Source organism: Manacus vitellinus, unplaced genomic scaffold, assembly GCF_001715985.3.
Source record: "Manacus vitellinus isolate BGI_N305 unplaced genomic scaffold, ASM171598v3 scaffold_7_pilon, whole genome shotgun sequence".
Lineage (NCBI taxonomy): Eukaryota > Metazoa > Chordata > Aves > Passeriformes > Pipridae > Manacus > Manacus vitellinus.
In genome coordinates, this window is record NW_021940813.1 from 25,132,805 (window position 1) to 25,156,836 (window position 24,032).

General features: G+C 38.1%; 1 protein-coding gene across 1 annotated transcript in view; it reads left to right on the forward strand.

Annotated features, from left to right (window-relative positions):
* The first annotated feature begins 1,061 nt into the window (after window positions 1-1,061).
* Window positions 1,062-24,032, forward strand: part of TGFBRAP1 (transforming growth factor beta receptor associated protein 1) — a 32,572-nt gene continuing 9,601 nt past the window's right edge. The window contains exons 1-6 of the mRNA XM_018084302.2: window positions 1,062-1,121; window positions 2,708-3,409; window positions 10,350-10,544; window positions 11,487-11,641; window positions 17,312-17,394; window positions 23,561-23,902. Coding sequence (XP_017939791.1) covers window positions 2,725-3,409; window positions 10,350-10,544; window positions 11,487-11,641; window positions 17,312-17,394; window positions 23,561-23,902 — 1,460 coding nt within the window. The 5' untranslated portion in view covers window positions 1,062-1,121; window positions 2,708-2,724. The remainder of the gene's footprint in view (window positions 1,122-2,707; window positions 3,410-10,349; window positions 10,545-11,486; window positions 11,642-17,311; window positions 17,395-23,560; window positions 23,903-24,032) is intronic.

Here is a 24,032-nt window from a genome sequence, read left to right on the forward strand (position 1 = left end):
AGAGGGGACGGGGGCGAAGGAACCGCGCCGGGCAGCGCATCCCTGCCCTCCCGGGGGCTGGGGTGGCCCAGCTCCTGGGCTCGGTGAGATCGTGTCCAGAGGTTAATTAGCGCTCGCTTAGGGTGTGGGTGAGGGAGCGGTGCGGAGGTGAGGCAGGCAGGGGGCCGGTCTGCAGAGCAGCAGCCGGGAACAGGCAATGCAAGGTTATTGCTTAACCAGAGCGGTGGAGAGAGAGCTACTTCGCACTTCTCTACGGAAATGAGTGCGTGCGGGGTTACTGGTGTGCCTGAAAAATAGTGTCTACTAGACTGGTAATTTTCCTGACTATAGCGGTTTGGGTTTTGATAGCAAACATCCCCATTATCTTGTTTTCCGGAGTTCTGAACATCTAAGAAATACTACAAAAAATACTGACTGTTTGTAACTCTGGGGTGGCCTCTTGCACTTTAAAGGAACATCATGTTCTGCAGAACCTGTTCCTTTGCAATGCACGTAGGCCCCTAAGGTTTTATAAATGAGGACAAAAATATTTAAAAAAAAAATACATCCACATCACATTTGTTGACATTGATTGTTCCTAAAAGCTTTTTCTCAGAGCTTTTTTTTCCTAGAATGAATTTATTTATTACCAGACTTAAGTAGTGCTATGGATTTCTTGTTACTTCTGCTCAGGAACTGTATATTTGTTATGATTTCTTTTGTACTTTTTCATCTACTTTCATTCAGGCAGTTCTTTTGGAGCTTTTTAATACATCTTGATCAAGAGTAAAATTCTCCCAATGGCACACATTAACATTTGTAATTTGGGCTACAGGAGCGTTAAGTTGTTGGCAACTTCAAGTATGAAAGCTGCCTGACCTCTGCAATTGATAGTTTATCAGTTCAGGCTGTACACAGACTCTTAAAAACTGTTGGGTTTGGGGTTTTTTGTCAGTCAACCTTTGGACAGCCCTCTCTAACTTAGCATGCCGTGTTTCTTTTGATCACGTTGAGGGATAACATGGCTGTGTTGCCAGAGACTTGCATTATCACTTTACCTTGGGCTATTTCTCCAGCGCTTCCTGGGTTTGCTTGGATTTTTTTTTTTTGGCTGAAGGACAGAACACTAATTTACACTCCAGGTGAGGATGGAATTTGAAAATTTGGAAGCCTAAACTAAAATCTTTTTAACTTCTGAAAAAACAAACCCTGAAGTTCTTGGCATTAAAGATAACTCCTTTCTCTTGGTAACATGGTTTGCTTGTGGCTGTATTCTTAGTTTGATCTAATTTTATGTAGTGGTTACTTGCACGTTGTATACCTTACCTTTTCTCACTCAGTTTTGGATTTTTTTTTGCCATGGTTTTCAACATTCTCTCACAGAAGCAAAGGATTTTGTTATATGTAATAATTATAAACTAAATTCGTTTTGACTGTGCTTAGTTTGAAGTTTGTTCAAAAGAGCATTTTGTTGATACTGGTCTCTCTGGTGCACAGAGATTTCGTTTGATGTTTTGTATCTCCATTGTATCTGTGCACTAGAAGTAATTGTATATGTTACCTGTTAAATCCACGCAAGATATTTAGTGTTGTGTCTTCCCTCCTGTTGACCGAGTGGCCATTACAGAGCAGTCATGACAAATTAAAAGGTGATTAAACAAGGTTAGCAATTTCTCATCTGCTTTTCTTTGGAGTGTTGAGCACAGCTGTCTGCTGGTTTCTTATAAGAAAAAAAACACAAATCTGGAGTACAGTAAAGTTGCAACTGTTTTTAAAACACAATTAATTGCTTCATAAATTGCATCTGTCCCTTGACAATGTTTGATTGCAAAAGGGTAGGTATATTTTGTAGAATAGATATTAGAAGTGCTGCTTAGCACTTAAAGACAGACTTTTGGGATGATTGTGATAGTAGAGAACAGGAAGTCTTAATTTCTGCGATATTGCAGCTTGAGTTTAATTAATGCTTTATGGGCTATTCTTCCAAATTTTCTGGGTATATGTGCTTTATAATTGCTGGTGCATATAGTCTGATGCAGAGAATGTGTAAGTAGCACTGAATACAATGGGCATTCTGCAGATATTAAAAAACAAAAACAAATTACGAATCAACAACTTTTATTATGAGTTGGATGATATTTTTCGTAAGTTTTTATTTAACTGGCTTGGAAGTTACGTATTCCTGATTGCTGGAGAGTAAGGAATGTAAAGTATGTGTTAAAATGCAATAAGCCTGTGATATTTTATGAACTAATAGACCTACAATTGAGTGTAAAGCAACATGAGATGTTAACTAATAGCACTGAATGCCTTGTGGCTTCTCAAGAAATCTAAGACCTGAAGCTTGTCTCTTTTCATGTACAGGTGATAGAAACACGTGCATGACAGGTTTATAAATCACGAAGTACTGGCAATAACCACTTGTAGTGCCAAAGTGTCTGAAAGAGCCAATAACATGCTGGTTACATGTGGAGAAAGCATCACTTCAAAATAACTGGGTGCTCTTGTGAATCTGTTTCAGAATAGGTTTGGAGTGGAAGCATAAAATTTGATTAATTTCTGTGGTTATTAGTGTGCTTGCTCTGGCTTGTGTAATTGGGTTGGAAATAGAGTACAGGCTATTAAAAAATGCAGCAGTTAAGTTTTTGTGTTGGTGAATATTAAATTGCTACCTCTGATATTTGATTATGTGTGTGGAGGTAAATAGTGTTTTTTTCTCTTTAATCAGATCACCCAGAAGACACAATGAGCGTTAAAGCTTTCAAGCTCGTTTCTGCCGTTGAGCGGGAGATGTTAATGGGAGACAAAAATTACATCAACATCGAGTGCATTGAGTGCTGTGGGAAGAACCTCTACATCGGAACCAATGACTGCTTTATCTATCACTTCATGTTGGATGAAAAGGTATCAGCAGCTGGGAAAATAACTTTTGCTGCTACCAAACAACTGCATAAATACCTGGGCTTGAAGAAGCCTGTGAGCGAGTTGAAAGCGGCCTCTGCCCTCACCAGACTTCTCGTGCTTTGCGACAACACGATAACACTAGTGAACATGATAAACTTGGAACCCGTCCCCAGCGGTGCTAGGATCAAAGGAGCTGTGACATTCACGCTGAATGAAAACCCTGTGAGCGGGGATCCGTTCTGTGTGGAGGTCTGCATCATCTCCGTCAAGCGTCGGACCATTCAGATGTTCATGGTGTTTGAAGACAGAGTCCAGATAGTGAAGGAAGTGTTTACTCCAGAGCAACCCTGTGCTGTGGCTGTAGATGGATACTACTTATGCCTTGCACTTACTACACAGTATATAATTTTGAATTATAATACTGGCGTCTCCCAGGATCTGTTTCCTTATTGCAGTGATGAGAAACGGCCAATTGTGAAAAGGATAGGAAGACAAGAGTTTCTCTTGGCTGGCCCTGGAGGCCTAGGTGAGACTAAGGATGTTAATTTTTTCCGTTTTTTTTTCTTTTACTTCTCCTGATTTCTTTCATTTGTGAAGCAAAGCTTTACTAATTAAGTATTTTTCATCATAATAATGATTTACTTCACAGGTCTATATTGGAATGCTGAGATAAAAAGGGAGATGGTTAATTTTTGGTACTTAAAACTATTATAACTCTCCTGGGTTTTTTTCAATGCACAAAAATCTATGATTATTTGTATTTTAATCATGTCTGTAGAAAGCTTCATTACTGTATAGACAGCTAAGAGTAGTAGTATCGTGCAACCCTGAGCAAAAGAATTGTTTGGTACCAAGTGAAACTTCGGAGGCTGATAGGCTCTCTGTAGTGACCAGTCAGATTGGGTTTGAGGAGCCCTGTGTTGCTATAAAATTGTTAAATTCGTGTAGATGAGTTAATTTGTTCCTCAGTTGCTATTCAGAGGAGTTCACATGAAGTCCATTTTACATTGAAACAGATTCACAAGTATGTTTGTTGTACTACAGTGCTAGTAAGAAATTTTAGTGGATATATACTGTATCCTAACTCCTTTTAAACTCTACGTGTTGTCAGATGCTACTCAGTTTTTATGCTTCCATTTGCCTAATTTTTTTAATAGTGTTTTTCAGGTCCATATTACAGAAAATGGTAGTTTAACAACTGTAAAACCAAAGTTAGATCATGTGAAATAATGCTCTTGTCTAATAGATAAATGACTGTGAGGACTACTACTGCTGTAATCTGTCAAAATCAAGAATATGCTGTGCAATTGGTAATCTTGAGCATTTTTTTGGAAAAGCTGCAATATCCCAGAGCTGACAGACCACAGGCAGAAGGCTTTCATGCTGTTTCCCATATGACTCTCCTGTTAGGAGATGCAGTGTATGTAGTTTTCCTGACACATTAGGAATAGCATGATGCAAGTATTTATGTTCTTAATTCAGGGATCTGAATTTGGCTTTTTAATATAAATTCCAAAGAAAAATAAATAATACAATTTGTTGCTTATATTGAAGTTTTGTCTCGTGAGCAGAATGGGATATGTACATCAACTCACCAGTTTTTCTTGAAAGAAATAAACTCTCATTAGAATGTCAGTTTATGCAAATTGAAGACTTCCAAGATGAACTTGTTTTTTTCAGATGTAGGGCTTTTCTAAGTCATTTTGGCTGCCCACTTCTTATTGAAACTTCTAGTTGCTTTAAATGTGTATATGTATTTGTGGATATTAACTGGTTTAGGAGTGCTGTAAAAGTTTAAATTTGTGAATTAACTGTCTGAAAATATTCCCTTTTGACATATTACTAAGAAGATCCCAGTCTTACTTTTAATTTTTATTAATGTTTTTAAGAATATCAAACCAGGTTCTGTTCAAGTAGTTAATTTTCTTTTTTGATTTAAGAAGAATAGATATACTTTCAAAAGCATAGTTGTATTTAGTTAGAAAGCAGAATTTTATTTAGTCTGACTTTTACTTTTATCTGGTGTCCTGTGAGACAGAGATACGAGAATGTTACTCATCCAACATACTTGTGTAAGTAGCGTGTCTTGGGGTTAGAATATCAGGTATGTGAGATATTAAGTAAATGCACTTTTGCTGTTCTAAACATGCTATAAACCACCCTTTTCCTCATGATACAGGCAAAGTCTATCTTGTACTGCCTCAGAAACCTTGCAGACTGTTTGGTTTCAATTGTACAGTGTTTCCTTGCCTAACTCAACTGTGGGTTGTTTGTGTTTTGTTTTGTTTTTTTTAATCTCCTGTTTTCTATTCCCTCACCGTTGTTGTTTTGACTAGTACTATCCATCTTGCTGTTCTTCCTTGGTAAAGTTCTTAGTGTCTTTAACATTTGTCTCTTTGATGTTCTGAAGGTGGTTGAGCACCTTTATAATAGATAAGCATTGTGTATCTTGGAATTTGAGGTAGGCTTCTGCTGTAAAATGAATGGACTTGAAAAGGCTCGATTGAATCTTCAGTTCTAATTTTGATTTGGTTTTGCATGTCTCATTGGTTAAGGCATACTTGTTTGGCACTTGGTAAAGCCTCTGCTAAATCCAGCCTCTTACTGAGGTGGATGTATTCTGCATTAATATATTTGGCTTTATGGTGTTTGAAGTGGCATATACTTAGATTAATTTGCTTTTGAATTAAGACTGGAATTTAGATAGGCAGAAAGCAAGTGCTCAAAACGGTTATCAAAGTAAAATGTCTTTGAGTTTATTTGGTATGTAACTTTTTTCCTTACCTGGACTCTTTGGATTTAAGACTCATTGTTAGAATTGTTCATAGCAGATCCCTGATCTTAGCCATTTGGTACTTTTTTGTCTCTGCTTGCAGTTAGTATTTAGCTCGTTCTTTCAGAAGGAGGAGGAGGAACTTCATTTTTGATGCATCTTCGTTTTGTCCAGTAATTAGTTCATTTAGAATTAAAAATCAGTTCTTTCTGATATGTATGAAACTATGCTTACCAAAATTCAGTTTCTGAGTTTGGGAAGCTGTTATTGCATGTTTTTAATCAGATTTCCTGCTGTACAGAGGCTTTAAGTATTGAAAGTTGCAGCAGACAGTTCTTGCGTATTGGCACAGGGTGTGCTTCTTAGCACCAGCGGGAGCAACTGCCCCAAAACATCAGAGGTGTCAACTCAGACTGAGCTCCCAAGAGGGGGTGCAGCTTGTTGAGCTTTAAGCTGAAGAGAGCACCTCCTATCTCCTGCAAGGAGCCTGGAGCAAGGGAGAATGTGGTCCTTGCCCACAGGAGATGTGTGCTTCGTGGAGGATTTCTGTTGCCATGTGAAGGAGGTGCAGGAGGAGATCAGCAGAGTGCATGGGCACTTCTTCTCCAGGATCCAGATGTGAGCCTTGTACCTCCCACTGTACCGAGGGAAGGACAGGCTAAGTCTCTACTGGTTCTGCGATGGCCGAGGCTGGAAACTTGTGACTTGTCATAACAAAAGAAAGGAAGTACTTGTCATAACCAAAGAAGGAAGAATTCTCCTTCTCTGCCTGCAGATCTACATCTATATAATAAGTTCAGTGCTTATAGTAGCACATGAGGAGCAGGAAGGTCTGTCCCAACAAATTGTCTGAGCCTGTACAATGCGGCAGTACCAGGAAGAATTAGCAAGTAAGAGTAGTGGGACACTCCCTCATGTTGGCAATGAAGGTTTTCTCATCAATCCTGCTGGTAAGGAAGAACATCTTGAGAAATGTGTGGATGGTGCAGGTCACCAACTGATTGCACAGCTTGTGTTGAGAGGGATTTTGGAATTTATGACTATGGATCCCTGTTTAAGGAAGTAATGGGATCCACCAGGCCAGGTGAGGCAGAAGCGTTTTTGCCAGCTTGACCGATCAGCTTGGTGAGGAGGATTTAAATTAGGTGTGATGGTTGTGGGCTGAATTGGCATGCAAAGAGTGCAAGATGGTGTAATGAGAGACTTTATAAGCAGCAAACAGAGCTGAAGAGGTCATACTTCAGGCATATACAGACAAAGAAGTCTTTACAAAATAGCATGATAGTGGAAGCTCTCTTTTTCTGGGAAATCAGCACACCTGTGTGTTAACAGCTGAGACATAGGGTTGCTCTCTACGTGGTAGCAGTAGGAAAATGTGGTAGTGTGCCTTGGAACAAAGGAGGAGGCAGATGAGAGTTTATGCATTAGGGTTAGAGAGCAGACTAGTATGGGTGACATTGTGGTCACTGACTGCTAGAGACCACTTTATCAGGAAGGTAAGACCTTCTTCAGGTAATGGGAAGAAACCTTCATTTGCAGGCCCTAATTTTTGGGGCGCACTCGAACCACTCCAGTTCTTACCAGAGGGGCAACACAGCAGGGCACAAGCAGTCCATGAGTTTTCTGGAGTGCACTGCTGGTAACTAAGGAACTGATGAAGCAATGTGCTCTGTTGAATATAAGTGTGTTAGCATCATTCTCATATTGAATCCAAAACACAGCACTGTACCACCTACTAAGAAGAAAATTAATCTAAAACCAGGACAGAGGCCAATGTGTGTCTGTCACTGACTCTACTGAGCACCATGAACAGCAACAAAAGGAGCATATCAGCAGCAACGCAAGGCTAATGGATGCCCACTGTTAAATGGGGTGGAGGACCTGGTGCCAAAGGGCATGGAAAAGGCTGAGGTGCTTAATGCCTCCTTTGCAACAGTCTGCTGGTATGACCTTCCTTCAGGAATTATCAGCATTTAGGAACAGTGGGGAAATCTGGAACAGCGAAAACCTGCCTTCATCAGAGAAGGATCATGTTATGGAACATTCAGGTAAACTGGACAGACCTGATGGGATGCTCCCATGAATGCTTGAGGGTGATGGTCAATGTCATTGTGAGGCCAGTCTTTATTATCTTTGAAAGGATGTGATGATCAGGGGATGTTCCTCAAGTCTGGAAGAAAACAAATGTCTTCACTGCTGTCTTAGGTGAGCAAGAGAATGGATCCAGGGAAGTACTGGCTGACCAGTTATACCTTGATCCTCAGGAAGGTGATTGAGAAAATCCTGGAAGCTATTTCCAGATATACAAAGGGCAAGAGTGTGATTTGAAGTAATCAACATGGATTTAAAAAGGGACAATTGCCTGATCAGACTGAGTGTCTTCTATGATTAAATGCCTGGCTTGGTGGATGAGGGGAGAGCAGTGATACTGTGAACTTCAATAAGGCTTTTGACACTATCTCCCATAACACCCTTTGTAGACAAACAGATGAAGAATGAGCTAGAGAAAGAGTGAGGTGGATTGAAAGCTTGACTGGAAGGTTTGTAGTGAGCAGGACTGAATCCAGCTGGATGACAGTCACTAGTCCTGACCCCAGGGGGCCAATGCGAGGTCAATACTAATGTCATCTTTAAACAACATGGATGGTGGGGAAGGGCACACCTTCAACAAGTTTGGAGAGTATACAAAACGTTTCTACGTCTCTTGGTGCTGAAAAGAGTCTAGCTGTGTTTTGGGTAACTCTTGTAACCTTTAGATAGCCTATGCATTTTTAATATGGAATTGATTACTGATTTCATCTCAAGTTTGATCAAATGCATTCCTGTACTATAAAAAGGCTGTGGTTTCTGATTGTAGTTGTTATGTTTATTGTTATCCTTAGGGGAGAGCTGGATGAAGACAGAAAATGCATCGTTCTGCCACAGAATGATACACCACCTAGCTATTGAGGGCAGAGGGATGCAGAGAGATACTGACTTGAAAAAGTAGCACACATTGCTGTGCATACCCTTTCACTTCTGTAAAGGATTTTTTTAAATTACCTAAAAAAAGAGCTCTTTCATTTAAAAAAAATGTGTTTTATAATTATTTCTGTTAAAACATCGGAGAAATAGAAAACCAAAGAATTAACATTTTAAATATAATAAGCTCTAAATTTACTTCTGGTTAGGATGTGTTTAGTTCAAGTTTTCTCCCACTTTTTGAAATGGGATTATAGCACGGAGTAATAATAGAAAGGCTTTAAAAGTGGACAATGTGGTTTGCCTGACATAAAATTTTACTTCTGAGTCATAAGAATATCAAGACCAATAGAGTAAATTGGGAATTAATATATTACAACCCCCCAAAATGATTTTCTGTAAGGTGCTTTGGTTGAAAAGCTGATCATTGTAGTGAAAAAGAACCCTTACTCAAGGGGAGAGGTTGATCATTTAAAAGCTGCTATGAGGGATACAGAAGCTTAGTCTCTACACCATAGTTCTGTAAAAGTCTACAACCTTCTGGTTAGTTTTCTGTTTTCCCTTTTTTTTTTTTTTTTTTCCAATTCCAAGATGGTCCTTCTACCCGGCTCGCCTTGCCTCATTATCCTCTGTTTAGAAGAGATTTTGTAAATTGAATAACATAATCTTTTAATCTCTTGTGTTCTTTTGAGCTCAGACTTACTCTGCCAGCTGTCAAGTGGCTCACTGCTGCCAAAGATCAATTTTCATGAGCATGCCTTTTTAATGGCATGAGAATACTGGGTTTAATGGGTATGAATTAATATTTTGAACAGAAGCTTACATACTGCTTCAGTACAGCTCAGCTGGTAATTGTTTACTGAACTAGGCCTCAAAATTTTGACTGAAATTTTTCTTCAGTCAGTGTCTCAGAAAGAATTGGGAAATACGAAGTAGCATAAATAGAACCACTGGCATACAGTCCTAAAGCAAGTTAGAAGTCTGTTAAGCTAGGAGAAGGAAGGAGGACAAAATAGACAGGAAGAAAGATAGTGACCCCCCCCACCAAATTAATTGAAGTTTTAATCTGGTTATTTCAAAGACAGCATAGGAGTTATCATTGGGATTTTAGAAAGTCTTTACTCTGTGCTGCTTTATAAACAACCTCTGCATTTTTTTCAAATGATTGAAAACACAGATGCTTCACAGGAAGTGACTCATCCCAAGGAGCTGGACGTTTGTTCTGTGAAAACATTGCTGTCAAAAGTGAAGAAGCATAAGTAAACTATTGTGTCCACTAAAATGGTCTTTAGACATTTGATACAGCAAGGAACTAATGTGCCTGCAGTGCCAGACAGCTTAGGCAGTGCAGGTCTGCAGCTCCTACTAAGACGAGATTGAAAGCTGGGTCTCAATAAATGTTAATGTTCTGAAATTAATTCAAACTGCATGGCATAATTCTTATAAGAAAACCCTGAAGCTTACTAAACTTGAATAATTCTTTGTAGTTTCTTTCAGTATTCATCTCTTCTCAGCTTTTGTTGTTGTCTGTTCATGTGGTGAAGGAGAAGGGAAAAAAAGACTGAACTGAATTAATCGTCAGGTCCAGGGAGGTGTGATGTGCTGTTGTCATGCCGCCTGTATCTCTTCTGAGAGTTTTCATCGCTGTACCTTGGTACCCATGCTTTGTGCTGGGAAAACAACTAGGCTTCAGCTAGCATGAACCTCAGGCTTTGTTCTTCCCTTTTTGCAGGCATGTTTGCAACTGTAGATGGGATCTCACAGCGCGCCCCAGTGCACTGGTCAGAGAATGTGATTGGGGCAGCTTTGTGCTTTCCTTATGTGGTGGCTCTCGATGATGAGTTCATTACGGTGCACAGCATGCTGGACCAGCAGCAAAAGCAAACCCTGCCTTTTAAAGAAGGTCACATCCTACAGGACTTTGAAGGTACTGAAAAGGACACTTTGTTGCATCAGTAATTCTGGAACAGCCTGCAGTCTCTTCAGTTTGTTTTTTAAACACAGTATCTAGCAAGTTGTTGACTGTTGAAACTTTTATTGCAACTGTTTTGCTGGTTAGATTCCTGCAGACTTCAGTAATCCAAAATTCTGTGCTTCTGACAAAATGTATGCTCATTAAATGTGCTCTAATTGTCAAGGTGATTGTTGGGTAGGAGTCCATGGGTTTACAGCTTTTTTTTTTTAAACTTGATTATTTCTTTCAAAGGAGCACTGTTAATGTTACATCTGAATAATTGTGAACTACTGGTACATTGGCTATCCTGACAAAATTCTACCAAATTAGAAAAGAATACAAAAGAATAGTGATTTTTAAAATATCTGTGTAAGAATTTTAAAAGTCAATATAAAGAATTGTTAAACAAAAAAAAAAAATACAAGCATTTCTTTTGGTGTATTCTTCAATTAAGAACTCTTAAGTATGGAATACATTGTGTTACTACTTTTTTTTTCCAGAGAAACTACAAACTCTAGCACTATGAACTGTGTGTTACTTCCTACCTTTGATTTCCAAATGTAAGCCTGGGGAAATACCTGGCAGTTAAAACTCCCTAATCTCTGGAATCTGGGCAGTGATTTCAGTGGTCTTGACAGCCTAGTTCATCATAAGTGATTATAGCCAGTTTCACTTACTTAGAGTGGAACAAAATCTGCTGTAAATAAATAAATTTACCATTGTCTCTGTATTTCTAAGGTGGAGTTTACAGGTAAGCTGCTATCTAGTAAATGAGGTAACAACAAAGGTCAGTTTTGGAACTGTAACACTGCTTAGGTTCTTAAATCTTATATTGTGTATCTTAAAGCTTATTTCTGAAATTGTTTTTTTTTCTGTAGAGAATGTAAACAGAATATGTCTGTTTGTTCTGTCCAGGAAAGGTGATTGTTGCTACTAACAAGGGTGTATATATCTTGGTGCCACTACCTTTGGAAAAACAGATTCAAGATCTTCTAGCTAGCCACAGAGTAGAAGAAGCCCTTGTTCTAGCAAAAGGAGCTCGAAGGAATATTCCAAAAGAGAAATTTCAGGTCTGTCCTTCCTTTAGTTTTCATGAAAACGTAAATTTCACAGTGGGGCCATGTATTCCAGTGTTCAAGTGATTGGAGAGGGTGGGGGAGGAATTTACATTGAAGAGAAATTGTAATACCTTTTATGATTTCAGCCTGAGGAAATACGTGTGCTGCTAAATTGGTTTGTACTTGTAAAGGCTGTGATATTGGCAGGGGGAATGCTGTTCCTCTTCTGGGATTTTGTTGATTTCCCCCCCCCCCCAAGAAACTTGAGAGAATTGAAAACAAAACCAAACCAAAAACCTAGTGACAGAAAATCCAATGTTATGCTTTCTTAGTACTAGGTTCAGTTATTATTTGCTATTGCTATTTAAAAATGTATACTTCATTTCAAATGAGAATTTTTACATTTTACCTTTTTTACCAAAGATTCTCACTGTATCCTAAACTCCACAGCAGTACAACTTCAAAGTTAAGTAATGGGAAATCTAAAGCAAATACATCCTGCTTCCAAACTCTTACAAGTAGTACTTGCATTGCTGTGTAACTCAACTTTTAAGGGTTTTGTATGGGAAAGTGTCTTACAAAGTCTTGAGTGTTTATTAGAGATTTGTACTCACTTCCTTCTACCTCTGGTTTACATTACAATACATACTCTACTGTATTTGTTTCTATTTAGAGACTTGGAAAAAACAGCATGAAACCTCTACTCTCTGAGTAACTGAACGAATATTTGGTTTCTTTCCTTTTGTAAAAGCAAAATTTGATCTGTAACCTGAAGAAAATCTAGTGTGTCTTTTGTTTTTGTTTTTTTAATATACTTTGGTGCATTTTGTTACCATTAAAATAGTACCAGTTATGTTATTACTTCTGGTTTCTTTAGAAAGATGTAAACATGACTGTGAAAGTTACAGAATTGCAGTGCTTCAAAATGATTTTTTTTTTTTTTTTTTTAAATTTGAAGGAGTTTCTTATTCCTTGTCATTTCAATTTTGGTCAAGGCCCTTGAAAAGCAGTCATTAAATTAAATGAAGGTTGTATCAGTTTTCATTTTGATCCCTGACTCCTCTGTTGAATGAACAGATGGGAAACTTCTGGAAGTAAAAAGCTTGTTGAGAAAAGTGTTTCCATCCTTTTGCTAAGGTACATCTATCTGGAAATACTTGAAGCTGAAAAGTATTTAGGCAAATATGGAGTTCATTTTCCAGCATATTTTACTTTGCATCTTCATTTCCAACTTTTCCTTTGCGATCTGTTTACAGAAGCAAACAAATATCTTGCTGTGAGGACAGGATGCATGATCTAATCAATGTCTTCTACTATGTATGATGGCCTATGAGTCTGCAATTATTTCTTTCCAGTTTATGTAGGTGTAGTGTGGGAGATGTCTTCCTGTGTTTTGCCACAGGAAGTTACCTGTGGCAGTTCATTACCTAAAACATGTGATATCAAATCTCGTTCCTCTTCAGTTTTCTTGCATTTAGGATTTTTCAGTCTTTAGAACAAGTTACTTTCTGCCCACAGGTATCTTATGTGCACAGTATCTGTCTTCCTGAAATTAGTTTTCTAGACTATTCTAAGTTATTTCTAGCTTAATGTGCTCTTAAAGGTGTTCACTTACTTTAAGTCAATGCTACAGCTGAAAAACAGAAAACATAGCACTTGCAAGCAAAATGGCCTGTTCTATTTCTGGACTGTATTTGCAAACTGATATTAACCAGTTTGAATTGATGGAGTCTCCCACTCACTCATATTAAAATGACCCAACTTGGCTTAGTTGTTGACATGTTAGTGCAATTTTTCAGAGCCTATCTGTAGCTGGAAATGTAGCATGTTGAATTTGCTTTCTAATGGGACTCCAATACCAAGTGCTGTCATTACAGGTCTGTTCCAAGCACACCAGACTTTCTTTTACTGTGGTCTTCTGTAATGTAAATCTGATGGAGCTCAACCAAACTAAATACCATACATATATTTTTTGTAACATTTCTTTGGCATACTTTAACTGATCACATAGTCTCTCGTTTTAAGTCCTGTCTAAGAGCTATCTTCAGATAATTGATGTTAGATAGACAATAGGCATCTTCTAACAGCTATCTTTGGATATCTATTTTGCAAGCTTTACTTTCCTTAGTAACTGACAATTTCAAGGCTTTATTTTGCCATTGTATACAAGCAGTAGGAAGAAATGCTTAGGTTTGGCATTAAGGCACTTGATCCATGCAGAATACTAATTTTAGTTACCTGGTTCATGAAGTAGAGTGTCCCCTTTGCCACGTAATGCTTTAGTTCTGCAGTTTGCAATGGCTGTTGCCATCTTATGTATGACTTGAACTTAGTCAGGGCATTGTAGGGTAGACCTTGAGGAAATGTTTTTTTTTTTCCTGCAGTTCAATATTTTGTCATTGCATGAATGCACAGGTGCATGCTCTCCCTCTGTATATCAGCAGTAGTATATCAGCATAAATATATATGTGCTGGTAATGCAGAATGATGGTGGAATAGCAATGAAGCACTGTACTCAGAATTATTTGTATAGTCAATATTTAGTTATGGGAAAGTAGCAGGTCATGCATTAGTAGCTCTAACTTGTTATTTAACCTGTGGTCCCTGCAGACTGCAAATTTAGCTCTGCCATATCAGATGAAAATGTCTTTGAGCATCAGGAATTCCTGCTATGTAAAAGATGCTAAGCTGAAGTATTCCAAGGAGATGGCTTTACTGGATATCATTTTTGATAGAAGAATACAAAGGCTTTTCTACCATGCTACCATGAAATGACTGAATACTACTTATTAATTTTTCAGGACAGCTGACGTTTGCAGAAATCATGGTTGATGGTAGTGAAGACCTTGGTTAGATTGACACACATCTTGCATAGGTATCTCTCTTTTCTTTTTTTTTTTCCCTCTCATTTCTTTTTAGTTTCAAAAAAACATATTAACTGCACCCAAACCTGACCAAAAGACAAAGTAGCTTTCTAGAAAAATTCTTTTGGACAATGTAGTTGGTAATTCTGACCATTTTAGAAATGATTTTTCTAGCAGTTATGTGAATTAAGGCTTTACTATATCTGTTACAGCTTCAACAGTCATCTTTCTGTTGTCTAGGGCTTTTTCACTCATGAATTAATACAAAACTTATTTTGTGGGGTTTTTTTATGTGAATTCAGTCAACAGTGTAGAATTTGCCTAAAGCACTTCAAGTCTTATGGTAGTTCTTCAGAAATTATGAGAGATTAAGAATGTGTTGAATTTTGACTGGATGTAACTTAGTACCTTGGTAAAAAAAGCCTGTTGCAGTATTCTGGCCTATGGGTCTGGAAGTACTCAAGGTGTTTTTTCTATCGTAAACAGAAGTTAACTGTATGTATTTGGCATATAACTAGCTCATTCTTAACAACCTGTAAGACAGGGAATATTGGATTTTCCACAGACAGTCTGGTCTGTTGCTTCCATAATCTTTACCCCAGGACAACCTAATGTCTAATGTTTATCTTGTTGACTAAAAAGCTACCTGGATGCTCCCTATTCTGTCACTGCATCTTCAAAAAGTTGGGAAAGCACCTGTCTGTAGATATTCTACACTTTTCTGTCGCATGCAGGGAGAAGTGAAGCTATGTCAACACTTAAATGAAAGTGAAAACCACTTAATCAGTTCAGATTTAAAACTAATTCCTTCAAACTGTAGTTACACTATTAATGTGCTCTTTTCAACTTTCTATTGAAAAGGTGCTGTACAGACTAAGCTCTGCAATTAAAGCAGTTATTTTCAGTGTCTTAGATAAATTCAAACTTAATTACGATATCATAATTTACTAAATATGTAAGTTTTAGTGATCATTCTGTTGCAAAAATTGAAAACAGACTTTGAGGGGGGAAAAAAACCCAACCTATCTGCTTTTGATACTAGTCAGCATGGTGAGAAGACTTTCTCTGTAAAGTCAAGTCAGATTTTAAAGTTTTTCTGCTGCCACAAGATGCAGATATTTGCAGATTGAAATCCTTTAGCAGTGGCCTTAAGAATGTGACGAGGTGGGTATTCATCAGTTCACAGATTACTGTGTATTGATGTAATAACACTATCAGAAATCCACAATATTTTGGTTGGTTTATGAATTAATCACCTGAGGAAGTTTTACTTTATAACTGTAGTTAAATTCCCTTTTAGGTTTAGAAAACTAAGTTTAGTTAACTGTGTATTTTGAATTATTACACACGAATGTAAAACATTAATTCATATAAAGATGTCATGAAATATTGTTCATTTAATTTTATATTGTTATATTAACTTTATATTTTCATATCGTCTGAAAAAGTGTGCCAGATAACATTTCTCTTTCCCCTTCTCTCCTCCACACTGGGGAGTCAAGAAAAATCCCACAGAACCTTACAAATCAATATGTTTCAGTGGCTTGCTCATTACCAAGATTAAGTATTTCCTTAAGACAAACCATTAGTAAAGCATGACTAAATGGACTGAAGCCAAGCTTTTCTCTTGGTAAATCCATAATCTTTAATCAAGGTGAAAAATCATCAGTTACAGAATCAATCCACTGTACTCGAGGTCTGATGTTCTTTAGTAATTTCTGCCTGGAATGTGTTCTTATTGTGTTGTAGTTTCTCAGGGTATTTTCATTGAAAATGGTCTTTTTTAAGTCTGTTTTAAGTCTGCCTTCATGTACAATGTGAAATGTTAGAAAGCTATATATTCACGAGCAAGCTGAAGGGAAAAACTGAAGGCATGTGGAGGTAGCTGGATGTATTTGCCAAAATACTGACATTGTCACAAACAGGGGATGCTTTGCAGAGCACAGTTTAGGTTCCTTGCTTTTAGTAGTTCTCTTTTGCTGTTAAAAATATTCTAGGCACAAGGATTTCATTTAATCTTGTGTAATTGGTTGACCATTCAAATTTAATAACTACCTATCATTTAAAGTAGTTTTTATGTTCTTTTTCTGATGAACTTCTTTTCAACATTTTCTGTCTAGGTGTGACCTTAACAGTAAAACTTGATAACAAATAGCTTTTCATATGTTTTAGTTGGTTTTTAACTGTATTTTGGTCTACATTGCATAATTTACTTCATATTGGATAAGTTGAACTGCTTTGGAAGTATTTTTATTTAAAAAAAAAATCAAAATAACAGAAGTCAAAATTATGGTCATCAGCTGGGGGTGAGACTGAGAATTGCCAGCAAGGTTGCTGTAGCAGTGAGATGACACAGGAAGGAAGTGGCTGTGTGTGGTCAAGTGGGACCATCCTTACCTTTTTTTTTTTTTTTTGTGCTTACTGAATCATGGAGAACTTCAAAGATAACCATTGACTTTTACATTTACAAATAATTCGAGCAGAAACTTGAGGCAAGTCAGTGTGATGTCAGATAAGTCATTATGTGAACAAGAAAAATTCAACTTACTGCTTGTTGACTTTGCTTTTAATAAGGACTCCTGAGCAGTGTTGTGTTCACACACATTTGTGTAAGAAACTGGGTCTGGACAGCAGATTCAGTATGTACATAACTTAACTTAAAATGTAGAGGATCAAGGCTTTATTTTGCATGTGACTTGACAAGTGTGGTTGAAGATCATGTGTTCAGTGTTGTGGCAGGTAGCTATTGCAGTTGGAATTAGCACTATGTAAATACAAATATAATAAACCTTTTCTTTCCCCCCCTTCTTTTTCATAGGTAATGTACAAACGAATCCTGCAGCAAGCAGGTTTTATACAGTTTGCACAGCTTCAGTTCCTTGAAGCAAAAGAACTCTTCAGGTAATTGTGTGACAAGAAATTTATTAATTTACCTTCTTTAAATAAGGAATTGGTGTTCGTGGTTTTAAAAACTTGAATGGCTTTTGATGCAACTGTGACTTCACTGTGAGAAAATGTTTTTGTTGGGGATAAGAACAGAGTAACATTGAAACAACTTTATAGCTGAAGAGTTAATGCAACTGGTTTTTTTCTTTTGTATACTAGCATACAGTAGCTTTAGATATTTGAGTGTTGTATATGTGGAGATTTTTTTCCTTTATATCCATGAGGGTCAAGGCTTTATTATTGAGCCTGTGCTGTGATTTACAGCATGAATATTGCTTTGGGTTTTTTTTTAGAAAACTTTTAACAAAAAGTATAATTTAAATATTAGTTACAATTTAAATACTATTGATACAAGTGCTCTAACTTTTCTGAGGATACTGATACTGAATTTGTTTTTTGTTCAGCTAGACCTTTTCCAGAAAGCAGATTGATTATTTGTTCTTGAAGTCTGTATTAACTTTCCCAGTTTAGCCATTTCAGCAGTCACATGTTTATAAATTGACTTTGGTATTCCACTTGCATTAAGAAAATTCCGCTAGCTATCTTTATTCTACCTGATAATTTAATTTCTGCTAGCCATGCCTCATTCTGTGATGGGGCACTGTCTGTTGTTAGTGTAATCCGTGCTGACTACATAAAATAACTCTCCTTGTTATCTGCTGAAATTCAGTTTAAACCTATGTAGAGTCTATGGAATAGGATTAAGCTTAGACAGTTTTCCGTATATTGTAAATATGTACAATGTAGGAAAAAAGTTGTCCTTGGGTTTATGGAAATGCATTGAAGAAAAGATTTTGGGGAATTCTGCTACTGATGAGGGACTTTGCCATTTTACCTCCTGCTCACCAGTGTAATGGGAGACACTGGACTTGAATGGGCAGTGTACTCTGAGTGAAGATTAGGGACTGACAGGAAAGACCTGAATAGCGTTTATTCGCAATTTCTTCCAGCCACAAGCACTTTCTGTATCACCCTGTAATTCTTGTCATTAGTGAGCAACTTGCAGTCTTCCTCCACCCTTATAATCTTCCACATGCACTGTGTATCTGAACCCTGTGTTGTGTATCTGAAGTAGGAGTACAACCTGTACATAGTTGGGAATCTTTGAAAAGCAGTGAGAAGAGGAAAATGTATCCTGCAGGGAGCTCCACCACCTTGTGGAAGGAGTTCAAGATCAGTTATGCAGCCTCCATCCAGCTATCAGTCCATCTGACAAATAAACTTTAGTGAATAGGATTGTGGGAGCTCCTCTACAGAAACAAACATGCTTCATGAGAACATGCTGTCCAGCCATGAATTTTGTAGCTGAGTCAGCATTCCAGGGTGTTCTCTTCCTCTAAAAGCTGCAACCCCAAAGCAGAACAACAGTTCATGAATTGCTGATGTCTGCTCGAGGAGGACAGCACGGATAAGTTTATCTGTGCTTTTCTTCTGTCCAGCCATACATAAACTATTCAGAGTATTTTGGGGACTCTAAAAAAGCTTGTTATGAAATCTAGGTTCCTTGATTTTCAGCCCTGGTGAACACACCCAATTAAAGTAGTATCTGGGTGTGTCCTGATACACTCTCAATCAGTCTTGTTCATTTTAGACTTACTGATGCTCAGAGGAAAAATGGGAAAGATAATGGCAGTCTGTGCAAATACTTCCTCCCATTCCGATGTGTTACACGGCAGGGGTTGTGTTAATAAGAAAGAACTTCAGTCTTAATGCCAAAGGGAAACTTGATACCTATCTGAGAAAAGATGGGTTTAAGCAGTGAAACAAAGTGACAGCAGTACATTCAGGAACTAGGTGGGATTTGAGCCTACTTCTGGACAAATGTGAAGTGAGATTATCTCACTACTCAGAAAAGGTCTTTGTTTTCTTGCATCGATTATCCCTCTGGATGACCTCATCAAGAAACAGTTATATCTTATGCTTAAATTCTTAATTCTTAAATACTGAAACTTTTAAGAGGAATACTTTGCAAAATTTCTTGTGGTTGTGCTGATACTTCTGAATACTGAAGAAGGTTGACAAAAAGGAAGTAAGTGATAGTTTTATTGAAACTGAAGTAGCCAACAAAGGGAGGAGAATTCTCTTCAGCTGGATCTGTTAACCTTAAACTGAGTGAGCTGTCGCAGTAGGGCTTCTTTGGTCTGACAAATTCTGTTATAAACAATAACAGAATTGTGTTTGTGTTATGTAGCTGTGATTTATATTTATGCTATTTCATGTTACTATCATTAGAGAGTCACATGCATTTAGACCAATCAGCGCTGATTAGCAGGCCATTTGCTGAATTCTAGATGTCTTACTGAGGTATTGGCAGCTGTCACAGTGAAACAATTTCTCTTCAGAGTTTTTTCACTGATTAGATGTTGCTTACATTCTGACACACCAGATACTTTTCTAAACTTTGTTGCTCTTTTTAACAAATCAAAATGTTAACTGTTTTCATGATATTTCTCACCTCATAAAACCTATAGAGAGACCTTAGGAATAAGTGTTTCCTACACTGGAAAGATTAAAAAATTGCTGGTACTTATGCCTTGAGAAATAAGAAGTAGGGACAGTGTAAGATTTGCATCTTAAATGATTTGAGAATTTAAGCTTCTGTTACAACCAGTGGGATCTGGGCAAAATAGTTAATACTGTAGGCTTCTTTGACATCTCTGATATCTGTAAATATGAGGGTCTGAATTTAGACCAAAGTTTCCTGAAAACTTGTAGATTCTACCTGTTGAATTATTTGTATATATGAAGCCCAAAAAGAGCTAATGCAGAATTGATTGAAGGGAAGTTGTCTCTTAACATTGATGACTCAACTTGTCTTGAGTTTGTTTTCTAATGTGAGATAAGTTGCTATCTGTATTTTGCTAAACCTGAGATGTTAGAAGCTGAAGACTCGGATGTGTGTTTCAAAAGAGGTGACGTCCTTTGTACCTGCTCTTAAATGCTTTTGTCCAGACGTGGTGGAAAGAGCCACAAGACATCCACAGATCCCAGAAGCCATCAGCCTTGGGATGAATGTTAGCCATTCATGCATTTCTTGGTCATTGTTTGGTATTTGCTATTTTTCCTTAAGAAGCTTGTGGAAGCCCCTTTCTAAGGAGGCTGCTTGATTTCTGATTGCCACTGCTGTGGGGAGAGCAAAACTGTATAACATGAGCTTGAGTCAGACCTGCTGAGAGAACCACTGGTGATTCACAGTCCAGGCTTTGGGCTATCCCAAGCTGGAAGCTGATTCTCCTCGAAAGCTGTTTCTCCTTTTGGAAACAGATCATCATTGAGGCCAGAGTCTGTGAAGTCAGAGGTGAAGTAGCTGACTACTTTCTCATCTAGGAAAAGTTGGATGGTAAGATGAAAGGACTCAGAAGCTACTATAGAAGTTGGAAAATGTTTTAAAGCTTTTATAAGGGGCATATTTAAATATAGCATTTTTTAACTTCATCCATCTGCATGGTCATAGTCTCCATCTCAAGCTTAGACCACCTCCAAATACTTGACAGCATAGCTTGCAAGAGAATGAATGTTTATACATGAATTTCTCCGAATTTATTGACTCCTTGTTTCTGCACAAATTTTGAGTAGCCTTTGGATTTTATTCAAGTTATGGGTTAACTTTTATTCTAAAATGAATCAGGGAAGAACCTTGGAGCAAAACCAAAAATCTTTCTTCAAATAGGGTTAGTTTTCTAGTGTAAAACATCTCATGTAATAGAAGGTTCTCAGGACCTTCAGAGTAGTTGGACTAGTCAAAACTGCAGTTAGATTACCGTAACAAGTTCATACTGAAAGCTCAAATGTTCTTTGAGCCACCAGGTCACACCACTGACAGAATTTGCTACATCTTCGTTATTCTGCCTCTAAAAAAAAAAAGTCTTCATCTCCTTGTGAGTTCCGTCGTAATGTAGATCTCAGAATTTCTAAGCCAAATATTAAGTCTGAAAAGAGAAACTAAAAAGACATTTCAACTACAGAAATCTGTAAAGTAGGCACGAAAGAGGTGGACTGTTCTAGTGAGGAGGTGCTTTTTAGGCAGTAGGAGCTCTGTGTATGAATCGGAAAGACCTGCTGGTCAAGCCTCTTCTCCTGGGAAGGCTTCTCATATTCAGATTTTTCTATATTGTGGTCCTCTGTTGTCCATGTTGCTGTTCCTGTGCTTTGCAGTCACGAGGTTCTGGAGCAGGATACTTGCTGCTTTTAAATTTGCTGTTGCTGCTGTCTCCCAGAATTTTGTTCTTCTGGTATAGATTTTTGTAGCCAAAGGATAGTATTAAAAAGAAGTTCTAAACAGGTGTAGTCATGGTGATGCTTCCCACTAGTTCATATTTCCTGGATGGTTTTGGAACTGTGTCAATGGCAACAAGTGAACAACGCAGAGCACGCCCCACTCTTCAGTTACCTTACAACAGTATGGAAGGGATGAGCCTGCTTGTGAGGATCTTTCACACTTTACGGCCTGCAGAAATCTGCTGCTTTGGCTACTTCTGGGTTATAATTTGTTTCTTTTTGGAATTCATTCCAATCAAGGTTGTGAAGAGAAAGTCTTTGAGTTTGCTGATCACTGTATAGATAAGAACTATTTTTGAAGAGTTTTATTTGCAAAGGTGTGGTAACAAAACAGGATTTCTTTCAGAGAACTGTCAAGATCATTTTGATCTTTTTTCAGCAACAGTATCTCCTTTATTTCAAGAATGTTAATTTTTAAAGGTGAATTCTGAATAAAAGCTGTTGACAGTGAATTAAAATATAAATCCTGATGTCTTGCTGTTCTCCTGAAGCAAGGCCTGGGAAGAGAGGTCATTCTGGCTGTGAAAATTAGGGAGTTGTTTGCCATATGTAAAAAAAAAAAAAAAACAAAAAACAAAAAGCCAGAAAAACCCCAGCAACCTGTTGCGGTCTGGTTATTAAAATTATTAAAAATGCCTCTACTTGAATTAAGGTGCAAAGAAGATTAGATGCCAGAGTCAGTAGTATAGGTTTTATTTAATGGTAAATGTTGGACAGAGAAAGAGAGATAGAAAGAAATAGGAAAAAGGAGTTGAACGGGGGAGAAGAAAGAGAGTGACAGAGAGAGATTAAAATAGAAAATGTATCACCACTGTGTGAAACCTGGCAATGTCCTGTCGGTCCAGTTCTTCTGGTCTTCTTGGTGGTGAGTGTCTCCCGAAACCAGAGTCCAATGGATTAGTATACATTCAGGAGATACCAGGCACCTCTCGTTGACGGGATGGGAGGGGGCAGGGGGGAAGCTTTGCAGTCTCTTGTAATGGACTCTGGGGGCACTTTGGGGATCTTTGGTGGTTTATGACCCCTTCTCAGCTGCCTCTCATGTGAATGTCCCATGTGTACCTGGTCTTCCTGGGGCTGGGGGGCGTTACTGCTTTGGTTTAGTGAGGAGAGATTTCACCATCACACACCCAAAACCCCTCTCCCCTGCCACCCGCTGAGCTCAGCTAGGTTGGATTCTTAACACAGAGACATTCTTTCCTGAGCCTTATTTACCTCTCCTCCGACCTGAGATGATTAGATGATAGTCCTATCTCAAGTTCCCAGTCACAGTCCAAATTCCAGTCAGGAGGCATTGGGGGGTGGGGGAAAAGTGCTTCAGTGGCTGCAGACAGGCTGCTGCTTTCTTGCAGTTTGACAAAAGTCTTTATATGATGTCGACAATGTTTAAGACATAAATAACATTCAGTCCGTTGCACAACCACAACCCAAAAAAACCCCCCGTTCATTTAATTCTTCTATCACAACATGCATTATTCAAAAGCTTGAGGAATTTCAATCTAGGCCTAAAGAAAAATGTTTTGCATGGCATATTTATATTACAACTTACTGCTGGATAAAAGTGTATGTGCCCTTCAGCTGTAGGATGTCAAAAGCAAAAGGCTAGCCAGTCTCCAAATTCTTGGAGCTTCCAATGATAAGTAAAACAAATGAAGAAATAGCAAAAAAAAGTTCCAGATTTGTTCTGCATATATTTTCTCCAGCATAGAAGACAATAGCTTTCAGAAACTGACAACTTGTTAGTGTCCTGATTCTAAGCATATGTGAGCACACATCTTTTTTTTGTGCCTATGTATACTTTTTCTTTCTTTTTGCTTCATCTAGTTTGACACTGTAATTGCAGAAGCGGCCAGCTTGATGTCCGGGAGCTGATCTCTCTCTACCCCTTCCTGTTGCCTACTTCCTCTTCATTTATCCGGTCTCATCCCCCTCTGCACGAGTATGCCGACCTAAACCAGCTGACCCAAGGGGACCAGGAGAAGATGACAAAGTGCAAACGATTCCTCATGAGTTACTTGAATGAAGTCCGCAGCACTGAGGTCGCGAATGGCTACAAGGAGGATATCGACACTGCTTTACTCAAGCTGTATGCAGAGGCAAATCATGAAAGCCTGCTGGACCTGCTAGTTTCAGAGAACTTTTGTCTTTTGACAGACAGTGCTGCCTGGCTGGAAAAACACAAGAAGTGAGTGGCTTTTTTGACTATTGCACCTTCGAGACCAGAGGGAAAATTCTTAGATACTACTGGCTTCTAGAACAATGTGTTCAAGTACTTGCAGTTTCTGTGCTTATAGATCCAAAAGACAACTCAGTCT